Source organism: Brassica rapa, unplaced genomic scaffold (genome assembly GCF_000309985.2).
Source record: "Brassica rapa cultivar Chiifu-401-42 unplaced genomic scaffold, CAAS_Brap_v3.01 Scaffold0798, whole genome shotgun sequence".
Lineage (NCBI taxonomy): Eukaryota > Viridiplantae > Streptophyta > Magnoliopsida > Brassicales > Brassicaceae > Brassica > Brassica rapa.
Genome location: NW_022610738.1, coordinates 22,265 through 34,451, shown reverse-complemented (window position 1 = coordinate 34,451; position 12,187 = coordinate 22,265). Strand labels below are relative to the sequence as shown.

General features: G+C 35.8%; 2 protein-coding genes across 2 annotated transcripts; both read left to right on the top strand.

Annotated features, from left to right (window-relative positions):
- Window positions 1–2,198: 2,198 nt before the first annotated feature.
- On the top strand, window positions 2,199–7,339 carry LOC117131034 (DNA-directed RNA polymerase subunit beta-like). Its single transcript, XM_033283504.1, is given in 2 exon segments — window positions 2,199–5,861; window positions 5,864–7,339. Coding segments are annotated over 2 exon segments (3,234 nt in total). The 5' UTR covers window positions 2,199–3,454; the 3' UTR covers window positions 6,691–7,339.
- Window positions 7,340–7,815: 476 nt separating this feature from the next.
- Window positions 7,816–11,976, top strand: LOC117131035 (DNA-directed RNA polymerase subunit beta'). Its single transcript, XM_033283505.1, has one exon. It carries the CDS (start codon window positions 7,879–7,881, stop codon window positions 9,535–9,537), a length of 1,659 nt encoding a protein of 552 aa, XP_033139396.1. The 5' UTR covers window positions 7,816–7,878; the 3' UTR covers window positions 9,538–11,976.
- The last annotated feature ends 211 nt before the right edge of the window (window positions 11,977–12,187 follow it).

Below are 12,187 nucleotides of genomic sequence, written 5' to 3'. Positions count from 1 at the left end.
GGGGATCAAAATGGTTTCGGTTATCTTTTTGTTTTATTTTTATTGTTTCATCACGCAAAAGAAAGGGGTATTTCTGTAGCACCAATTTTAAAGACATATGTAAATTAGTATAATTATAATTATTGAGAGCATCACCACTTCAAGAACGAGATACTGTATTGGGGTTTCTCCTTTTTTGTCAATTAATCTCCCATTAATCGTGTAGGAAAATCAAATTAGGATAGCGTATAATACGTTTGCCAAGAGTACCTCTATATACTTTGTTTCTATGAAGTCAAGGAAGTGAAAATAGTTCGAATCCAACCAAGTAAAGAGGATGTTCAAAAAAAAAGATCAAATTAGTCTTCCCTAATGAATATGCTCTTTTAAAGATTAGAGTCGATGTCGAAGAAAAAACTCGTAAGAAAATTTAATATAGTTAATTTTTGGAATATTTTATGTTTTTTTTATCGGGACCGTCTTTATCACATTTCCTTTGTTTTACAAAAAGATCATAGACCCTTACAAAACAAAATTTTGAAAATTTCAATTTGAAATTTCGTACTTGTTTTCTCTATTTGATTCTATTGTTTATTTAAGGTTCTTTAGAACTCTTTTTATAAACAATCGAAGTAGAAAAGGTTTTTTATGATATTCATCAGATGATTGTACAAGGAAAGTACTAGGTTGTAGAAAAGAAAGCGGTGAAAAAGAATCATAAATAAATAGTTTTTTATTGGATCAGGAATCTCATTATGTATTGGTGTGGATAAAAGATCTTCCTATGTTATACTATTAAATTCTTGACGATGAAACGATTTTATAGCTCCGATATTGTTATTCATGATATTTCTTTCATTCGATATCATCGAAATCTAATTCATCTGAGTGGTTTACAAGCGAAAGATTTCTCATCTCTATGGATTAAATCCCGAGATATTCCAAGAAAAAAAAATAAATAATAACGATTTAATTATGGGAAGTCAATATTCTTGCATTTATTGCTACTGCACTTTCATTCTCGTTCCTACTGCTTTTTTGCTTATAATTTACGTAAAACCGGTTAGTCAAAATAATTAATTTGAATACAATTTGACTATCAATGACAAAAAAGGATTGTCAATTTCTCGTCTTAAATGAAAGGAATGCATTAGATTCAGTATCTATCCTAAGGGGCCCGCTAGTATGGTAGAAAGAGATCTCTTTCTACCATACTAGCCATTATGGTTATTGTAATGTATAAAGATACAAGTGAAATATTTTAATATAAGGAATCCACCATACTCTCTTTTCTTTATAAATGTAAATATAAATTAATATAGAATATGAAATCTATGTACATACTTCTCAATTTCATTTGTTTGTTTGATCCATTTAATCGGATAATCCGAATCGATGGAAACCTCTTGAGATTTCGAAAGGGGGTTATCCCATGAATGGTTAACGGTATAAACTCTGATATCAAAAAAAAAAATGAGTCAATAAAACAAAACATAAATCCAATTTCTAAAAAAAGATCTTAAAAAAAATTGCCGGCCGGTCTAGGAAAACTAAAACAATTGATACAGGTGATAGAGTTTGATTATTATCGCAATAGGAGTACTTCTTCGAGTCCACTTCTTCCCCACACTACGAGAGAGAGGGAAAATGTAAAAACTACCATTAAACCAGCCCATGCGAGACTTACTATATCCATGTGAATTCTGTCCCTATGAATATGAAGAAACTTTTCCCTATTGTTCCCTAATAATAGTGAAATCACTGGTGCAGAGTCAAAAAAGGGAGAGATATTTGGTCACCATTGATGAACTACTCCAAAAATCCACTTATCTTATATGAGTTATTCTTAATTATAGAATTTCTAGTAGAATCGACAAGATGTAAACACAAGTAAACATATACTTTTCGAAGTATCCAAAAAATCTGACTCATATGTAGAAAGAATAATCTTTTTCTTTCTTTTATCGTTTTTTATTTTTATTTAAGTAAAACGAAAGGCAATTCTTCATCTAATCTAATATTGATTGAAGTCTGAGCATTCCGACACTTTCATGAGTCTATATCCACTTTCATGAGTCTATATCCACTATTCTTAGATCCTTTCCAAAAACTTCTATTATATTTTAATTCCTCTCTGCCTATCCAATCTAATGGATTTCCCTCCACTCGTTTTTTTCCTCTAATCTGATAGGTAAAACTTTAGGTTAGAGAATAGACCTCGAGAGCCAGGGGCTTAGAATCACGAAAAGAAAGTATCAAGAGTCTTTTCCTACGTTTGTTATAGTTTTTATAACAGGAGATTTCAAGTCTCCTGTTGAGGCGGCACCCGGATTTGAACTGGGGAAAAAGGATTTGCAGTCCCCCCGCCTTACCACTCGGCCATGCCGCCAAAATGATTTGTACTAGATTCAAATTTTCTCTTGTTTTTTTTTCAACTCCGAAAAAAATATAGATTTTCAGTCACAAAATATAGACAATCAACCTAGTACAAATCAGAACCATTAACTATTGACTGTAAATTCATGACCTTTTTTGAATTCAAATTTACATTTTTTATTTCTAATAATATAAGATAAGAAAAATCATTAGAAATAGATTTATAACTAATCTATATTGAGTTTTTTCAATTAAAAAGAAATCTTCTTCCATTTGAATTATAACACTAATAATGAGTATATGTAAACCCCAGAATCAGAACATACGTTACCTTGTATAGCTCTATAATGGGGTATTTTATCTCTCTAGGGATGCTTTGAGGAGTAATTCTCAATAAATTTTTGTATTGAAATTTTTCATTGAATACATTGAAAAAAAATTTTTAATTTTTGGTAGAGCACAGCATGTGCTGTTCCAATAGAACTGTACCACAATAAAAGAAGAAAAAGAGACATATATATATACCTGTGCATTCTTTTTTTATTTTAATAATAATAAAAATTAAATAAAAAAAACATACGTTTTCTTACCTTACTCTACCTACTTCAATTCAATGATATTCTAAATATTCTATTCAAAATAGTAAAAATCCATCTTTTTTCTGCAACTATTTTTTTGAACAATGAAATACAAATACATGAAAAAGTAAAGTGTTTAAAAAAAAGTTTTCTATTTCTTATATGTTTATCTGCTCGAACAGATCCTATCATGAATACCGTTTTTTATGGTATGCGATCGAATGGAATATGTAATATCATAGGTGAAAATGAAATTACTTTTTTTCTAGTCGTTACAAAACTCCATAAGTTCCAGCGGTATTCTAAATTCTGTTCCATTTGGATCTCTTTCTTATAAAAAAAATTCCAATTGAATCTAGTCTCCGTTCATACGGATTTCATACATTCCATATATCTTGGAGTTGGATAAAATTTCATGTGATTCAGTAAACAGAATAGAAATTCCATTATTGCTAGATCGAATTCTATCTATATGATTCGGTGAAGAATGAGATATGGGATTTTTTAAAATAAACGGATAAATGATAAATTCAAAAAAGATGCTCGGGGATGGAAAAGAGGGAACATCTACAATACCCGGATTTAATCAGATACAATTTGAAGGGTTTTATCGGTTTATTGATCAGGGTTTAATAGAAGAACTTTCGCAATTTCCAAAAATTGAAGATATAGATCACGAAATTGAATTTCAATTATTTGTGGAAACATATCAATTGGTAGAACCTCTGATAAAAGAACGAGATGCTGTCTATGAATTACTTACATATTCTTCTGAATTATATGTATCCGCGGGATTAATTTGGAAAACCAATAGGAATATGCAAGAACAAAGAATTTTTATTGGAAACATTCCTTTAATGAATTCCCTTGGAACTTCTATAGTAAACGGAATATACCGAGTTGTGATCAATCAAATATTACAAAGTCCTGGTATCTATTACCAGTCAGAATTGGATCATAACGGGATTTCGGTCTATACCGGCACCATAATATCAGATTGGGGGGGCAGGCTAGAATTAGAGATTGATAAAAAAGCAAGAATATGGGCTCGTGTGAGTAGGAAACAGAAAATATCTATTCTAGTTCTATCATCAGCTATGGGTTCGAATCTAAGAGAAATTCTAGAGAATGTTTGCTACCCTGAAATTTTCTTATCTTTCTTAACCGATAAGGAGAAAAAAAAAATTGGGTCAAAAGAAAATGCTATTTTGGAGTTTTATCAACAATTTTCTTGTGTAGGTGGGGATCCAATATTTTCTGAATCCTTATGTAAGGAATTACAAAAAAAATTCTTTCACCAAAGGTGTGAATTGGGGAGGATTGGTCGCCGAAATATTAACTGGAGACTGAATCTTAATATACCTCAGAACAATATATTTTTGTTACCACGAGATATATTAGCAGCTGCCGATCATTTGATTGGGATGAAATTTGGAATGGGTACACTTGATGATATGAATCATTTGAAAAATAAACGTATTCGCTCTGTAGCGGATCTTTTACAAGACCAGCTCGGGTTGGCTCTGGCTCGTTTAGAAAATGTAGTTAAGGGAACTATAGGCGGAGCAATTAGGCATAAATTGATACCGACTCCTCAGAATTTGGTAACTTCAACTCCGTTAACAACTACTTATGAATCCTTTTTCGGATTACATCCATTATCTCAAGTTTTGGATCGCACTAATCCATTGACACAAATCGTTCATGGGAGAAAGTTGAGTTATTTGGGCCCTGGCGGATTAACAGGGCGAACTGCTAATTTTCGAATACGAGATATCCATCCTAGTCACTATGGGCGTATTTGCCCCATTGACACGTCTGAAGGAATCAATGTGGGACTTATTGGATCTTTATCAATTCATGCCAGGATTGGTGATTGGGGGTCGTTAGAAAGTCCGTTTTATGAACTCGTTGAGAAATCAAAAAAGGCGCGGATACGGATGCTTTTTTTATCACCAAGTCAAGATGAATATTATATGATAGCGGCAGGAAATTCTTTGGCTCTTAATCGGGGCATTCAAGAAGAACAGGCTGTACCAGCTCGATACCGCCAAGAATTTTTGACTATCGCATGGGAAGAGGTTCATCTTCGAAGCATTTTTCCTTTCCAATATTTTTCCATTGGAGCTTCCCTAATTCCTTTTATCGAACATAATGATGCGAATCGAGCTTTAATGAGTTCTAATATGCAACGTCAAGCAGTTCCACTTTCTCGGTCCGAAAAGTGCATTGTTGGAACTGGATTGGAACGCCAAGTGGCTTTAGATTCGGGGGTTCCCGCTATAGCCGAACACGAGGGAAAAATCCTTTATACTGACACTGAGAAGATAATTTTATCGGGAAATGAGAATACTTTAAGTATTCCATTAATTATGTATCAACGCTCAAACAAAAATACTTGTATGCATCAAAAACCTCAGGTTCGCCGGGGTAAATGTATTAAAAAGGGACAGATTTTAGCGGATGGTGCTGCTACAGTTGGTGGGGAACTCGCCTTGGGGAAAAATATATTAGTGGCTTATATGCCATGGGAAGGATACAATTTTGAAGATGCGGTACTCATTAGTGAGTGTCTAGTATATGGTGATATTTATACTTCTTTCCACATACGGAAATATGAAATTCAGACGCATGTGACAACCCAAGGTCCTGAAAGGATCACTAAGGAAATACCGCATCTAGAGGGCCGTTTACTCCGAAATTTAGACAAAAATGGAATTGTGATGCTAGGATCGTGGGTTGAAACGGGTGATATTTTAGTAGGTAAATTAACGCCTCAGATGGCGAAAGAATCCTCGTATGCTCCGGAAGATAGATTATTACGGGCCATACTTGGCATTCAGGTATCGACTTCAAAAGAAACTTGTTTAAAATTGCCTATAGGTGGTAGAGGTCGAGTTATTGATGTGAGATGGGTTCAGAAAAAGGGGGTTCAAGTTATAACCCCGAAATAATTCGTGTATATATTTCACAGAAACGTGAAATCAAAGTAGGTGATAAAGTAGCCGGAAGACATGGAAATAAAGGTATCATTTCCAAAATTTTGCCTAGACAGGATATGCCTTATTTGCAAGACGGGAGACCCGTGGATATGGTCTTCAACCCATTAGGAGTACCCTCACGCATGAATGTAGGACAGATATTTGAATGCTCGCTTGGATTAGCGGGAAGTTTGCTAGATAGACATTATCGAATAGCCCCTTTTGATGAGAGATATGAACAAGAGGCTTCGAGAAAACTCGTATTTTCTGAATTATATGAAGCTAGTAAGCAAACAGCCAATCCATGGGTATTTGAACCCGAGTATCCAGGAAAAAGCCGCATTTTTGATGGAAGAACGGGAGATCCTTTTGAACAGCCTGTGATAATAGGAAAGCCCTATATCTTGAAATTAATTCATCAGGTTGATGATAAAATACACGGACGTTCTAGTGGACATTATGCACTTGTTACACAACAACCCCTTAGAGGCCGTTCTAAGCAGGGGGGGCAGCGGGTAGGCGAAATGGAGGTTTGGGCTCTAGAGGGGTTTGGTGTTGCTCATATTTTACAAGAGATGCTTACTTATAAATCTGATCATATTAGAGCTCGCCAAGAAGTACTTGGTACCACTATCATTGGAGGAGCAATACCTAAACCAGAAGATGCTCCAGAATCTTTTCGATTACTTGTTCGAGAACTACGATCTTTGGCTCTGGAACTGAATCATTTCCTTGTATCTGAGAAGAATTTCCAGATTAATAGGAAGGAAGTTTAATCGGAATGAATCACAAAATTTCTTATATGATCGATCGGTATAAACATCAACAACTCCGAATTGGATTAGTTTCTCCTCAGCAAATAAGTGCTTGGGCCACTAAAAAAATACCTAATGGAGAGATAGTTGGAGAGGTGACAAAACCCTATACTTTTCATTACAAAACCAATAAACCGGAAAAAGATGGATTATTTTGTGAAAGGATTTTTGGGCCTATAAAGAGTGGAATTTGCGCTTGTGGAAATTATCGAGTGATCGGAGATGAAAAAGAAGACTCGCAATTTTGTGAACAATGTGGAGTTGAATTTGTTGATTCTCGGATACGAAGATATCAAATGGGATACATAAAACTGACATGTCCTGTAACTCATGTATGGTATTTGAAACGTCTTCCTAGTTATATTGCGAATCTTTTAGATAAACCTCTTAAAGAATTAGAAGGTCTAGTATACTGCGATGTGTGATTTGATCGAAATTTTTATTTTTAAGAATGATAAACTCTCATCCCCTTCAATCAATTTGGGATGCCCTCGATCTGACATGTCTCTTGAAAAGAGTAACATGAAGCTCAGACTTGTGGGTGTATTCAATACTCCCAAATAACAAGGGCGATTGGTCTATGGTCGATTCAGTAAAAAAAAAGTAACTTCAAATTGATAGTCGTACCTCGTGAAAAGAAGACCTTTTTTTTGTCGAATTAAGCATTCCCTTATCTTTCTAAACGAAAAGAAATTTGGTTTTTTATATTGAAGTAAACAAATATGTCATGGTTGGAGAAGTCTATACATCGCATATAAGCTTTAAGAATATTGTGGCATAACCATCGAGGTAACGCAGGACCTAAAAGATCGAATGGAACAATACATAGACAAATAAATCCCGTATGAATTCTAAGGCATTCCTTTCACTTAAGGTAAAAAGTATTCCGGCATTCGAAGGGAAGTAGACTACTCAAGAATTTGACATTTTTTTCTGTCGTAATTTTGAATTCACTAAAGAATCTAAATAGAAATCAAAGAAGAATTAATTGAATCAATGAAATGGTGGTTGGTTTGCACTGAGAACTTGAGTAAGGCGTAGATTCTTTTTGGGTTTTCACTTGATTTTATAAAATACAATTGGAAAGTGCGACCCCTTTCTTTATCTTTATTTGATATAACTACTTGAGCCGGATGAGAGGAAACTTTCATGTCCGGTTTTGAGGGGGGGAGATCATATAGTGGACCCTATCCCAATTTTTCTTTTGCTAGGCCCATAACGAAAAAACCTACTTTCTTACGATTACGAGGTTCATTTGAATATGAAATTCAATCCTGGAAATACAGCATCCCACTTTTTTTTACTACTCAAGGTTTCGATATATTTAGAAATCGAGAAATTTCTACTGGGGCGGGTGCTATCCGAGAACAATTAGCCGATTTAGATTTGCGAATTATTATAGAAAATTCGTTGGTAGAATGGAAACAATTAGGAGAAGAAGGTCCCACGGGGAATGAATGGGAAGATCGAAAAATTGTAAGAAGAAAAGATTTTTTAGTTAGACGTATGGAATTAGCTAAGCATTTTATTCGAACAAATATAGAACCGGAATGGATGGTTTTATGTCTCTTACCGGTTCTGCCTCCCGAGTTGAGACCCATCATTCAGATAGAAGGGGGTAAACTGATGAGTTCAGATATTAATGAACTCTATAGAAGAGTTATCTATCGGAACAATACTCTTACTGATCTATTAACAACAAGTAGATCTACACCAGGGGAATTAGTAATGTGTCAGGAAAAATTGGTACAAGAAGCCGTGGATACACTTCTTGATAATGGAATCCGTGGACAACCCATGAGGGATGGTCATAATAAGGTTTACAAGTCATTTTCAGATGTAATTGAAGGAAAAGAGGGAAGATTTCGCGAGACTCTGCTTGGCAAACGGGTCGATTATTCGGGGCGTTCGGTGATTGTCGTTGGACCCTCACTTTCATTACATCGCTGTGGATTGCCTCGCGAAATAGCAATAGAGCTCTTCCAGACATTTGTAATTCGTGGTCTAATTAGACAACATCTGGCTTCGAACATAGGAGTTGCTAAGAGTCAAATTCGTGAAAAAAAGCCGATTGTCTGGGAAATCCTTCAAGAAGTTATGCAGGGGCATCCCGTATTACTGAATAGAGCACCTACTCTACATAGATTAGGCATACAGTCATTCCAACCCATTTTAGTGGAAGGACGCACTATTTGTTTACATCCATTAGTTTGTAAGGGGTTCAATGCAGACTTTGATGGGGATCAAATGGCTGTTCATGTGCCTTTATCTTTAGAAGCTCAAGCAGAGGCTCGTTTACTTATGTTTTCTCATATGAATCTCTTATCTCCAGCTATTGGAGATCCCATTTCTGTACCGACTCAAGATATGCTGATTGGACTCTATGTATTAACGAGCGGCACTCGTCGAGGTATTTGTGCAAACAGATATAATCCATGTAATCGAAAAAACTATCAAAATGAAAGAATTTACGAAACAAACTATAAGTATATGAAAGAACCCTTTTTTTGCAATTCCTATGGTGCAATTGGAGCTTATCGGCAGAAAAGAATCAATTTAGATAGTCCTTTGTGGCTTCGGTGGCAATTAGATCAACGCGTTATTGCTTCAAAAGAAGTTCCTATCGAAGTTCACTATGAATCTTTTGGTAACTATCATGAGATTTATGCACACTATCTGATAGTAAGAAGTGTAAAAAAACAAACTTTTTTTATATATATTCGAACCACAGTTGGTCATATTTCTTTTTATCGAGAAATCGAGGAAGCTATACAAGGTTTTTCTCAAGCTTGTTCATATGATACCTAATAATATGGTATTCATAAAAAAGAATTATAGGACACCCGTGTGAATTCGGACCTCTCCGAGTCAACTCGGACATAGTTCCTGACCTAAAAAATCAAGATCGAGAAAAGGAAGTTTTGCAATCATTGACTCAAACTCATTGTCGAATCCCATTCAGCAGAATATGGAGGTACTTATGGCGGAACGGGCCAATCTGGTATTTCACAATAAAGTGATAGATGGAACTGCTATTAAACGACTTATTAGCCGATTAATAGATCACTTCGGGATGGCATATACATCACACATCCTAGATCAAGTAAAGACTCTGGGTTTCCAGCAAGCAACTGCTACATCCATTTCATTAGGAATTGATGATCTTTTAACGATACCTTCTAAGGGCTGGCTTGTCCAAGATGCTGAACAACAAAGTTTGATTTTGGAAAAACACCATCATTATGGGAATGTACATGCGGTAGAAAAATTACGCCAATCTATTGAGATATGGTATGCTACAAGTGAATATTTGCGACAGGAAATGAATCCTAATTTTAGGATGACGGACCCTTTCAATCCAGTCCATATGATGTCTTTTTCGGGAGCTAGAGGAAATGCATCTCAAGTACATCAATTAGTAGGTATGAGAGGATTAATGTCGGATCCCCAAGGACAAATGATTGATTTACCTATTCAAAGCAATTTACGCGAAGGACTGTCTTTAACAGAATATATTATTTCTTGCTATGGAGCCCGTAAAGGAGTTGTAGATACTGCGGTCCGCACATCAGATGCTGGATATCTTACGCGTCGACTTGTTGAAGTAGTTCAACATATTGTTGTACGTCGAACGGATTGTGGCACTATCCGAGGGATTTCTGTGAGTCCTCGAAATAAAAGTCGGATGATGTCAGAAAGAATTTTTATCCAAACATTAATTGGTCGTGTCTTAGCAGACGATATATATATAGGTTCCCGATGTGTCGCCTTTCGAAATCAAGATCTTGGGATTGGACTTGTCAATCGATTCATAACCTTTGGAACACAATCAATATCTATTCGAACTCCCTTTACTTGTCGGAGTACATCTTGGATCTGTCGATTATGTTATGGCCGGAGTCCCACTCATGGTGACCTAGTTGAATTGGGGGAAGCTGTAGGTATTATTGCGGGTCAATCTATTGGCGAACCGGGGACTCAACTAACATTAAGAACTTTTCATACCGGTGGAGTATTTACAGGAGGTACTGCCGAACATGTACGAGCCCCTTATAATGGAAAAATCAAATTTAATGAGGATTTGGTTCATCCTACACGTACACGTCACGGGCATCCTGCCTTTCTATGTTATATAGACTTGTCTGTAATTATTGAGAGCGAAGATATTATACATAGCGTGACTATTCCACCAAAAAGTTTTCTTTTAGTTCAAAATGATCAATATGTGGAATCAGAACAAGTGATTGCTGAGATTCGCGAGGGAACATCCACTTTTCATTTTAAAGAGAGGGTTAGAAAATATATTTATTCTGACTCCGAGGGCGAAATGCATTGGAGTACTGATGTATCCCATGCACCCGAATTTACATATAGTAATGTCCATCTTTTACCAAAAACAAGTCATTTATGGATATTATCAGGAGGTTCTTGTGGATCTAGTCTAATTCTTTTTTCGATCCACAAAGATCAAGATCAAATGAACATACCCTTTCTTTCCGTCGAAAGAAAATCTATTTCTAGCCTCTCAGTGAATAATGATCAAGTGAGCAAAAAAATTTTCAGTTCAGATTTTTCTGATAAAAAAAAATCTGGGATTCCCAATTATTCAGAATTGAATGGAATCGTAGGTACTAGTCATTATAATTTCATATATTCTGCTATTTTTCATGAGAATTCGGATTTATTAGCAAAAAGGCGAAGAAATAGATTTCTCATTCCATTCCAATCGATTCAAGAGCAAGCGAAAGAGTTCATACCACATTCAGGTATCTCGATTGAAATACCCATAAATGGTATTTTCCGTAGAAACAGTATTTTTGCTTTTTTTGATGATCCTAGATACAGAAGAAAGAGTTCCGGAATTCTTAAATATGGAACTCTAAAGGCGGACTCAATCGTCCAAAAAGAGGATATGATTGAGTATCGAGGAGTCCAAAAATTTAAGACAAAATACGAAATGAAAGTAGATCGCTTTTTTTTCATTCCTGAGGAAGTGCATATTTTACCTGAATCCTCCGCCATAATGGTACAGAACTATAGTATCATTGGAGTCGATACACGAATCACTTTAAATATAAGAAGCCAAGTCGGCGGGTTGATCCGAGTGGAGAGAAAAAAAAAAAGGATTGAACTCAAAATATTTTCGGGGGATATCCATTTTCCGGACAAGACAGATAAGATATCCCGACATAGTGGCATCTTGATACCGCCAGGAAGGGGAAAAACAAACTCTAAAGAATCAAAAAATTTAAAAAATTGGATTTATGCCCAACGGATCAGTCCAAGGACCAACGTGCTGATATGTGTACTGATGGACAGCCACGGACGTCCTGTGTGTGCTGACGGACACACACGGGTACACACAAACATCCCCGGATGTCCTGTGTGTGCTGACTGACACACACGGACGTCCTGTGTGTGCTGATGGACACCCACAGACGTCCTGTGTGTACTGAAC

Coding starts and splice junctions, on each gene's coding strand:
- LOC117131035 (XM_033283505.1), top strand. CDS start 7,879: ATGTCCGGTTTTGAGGGGGGGAGATCATATAGTGGACCCTATCCCAAT.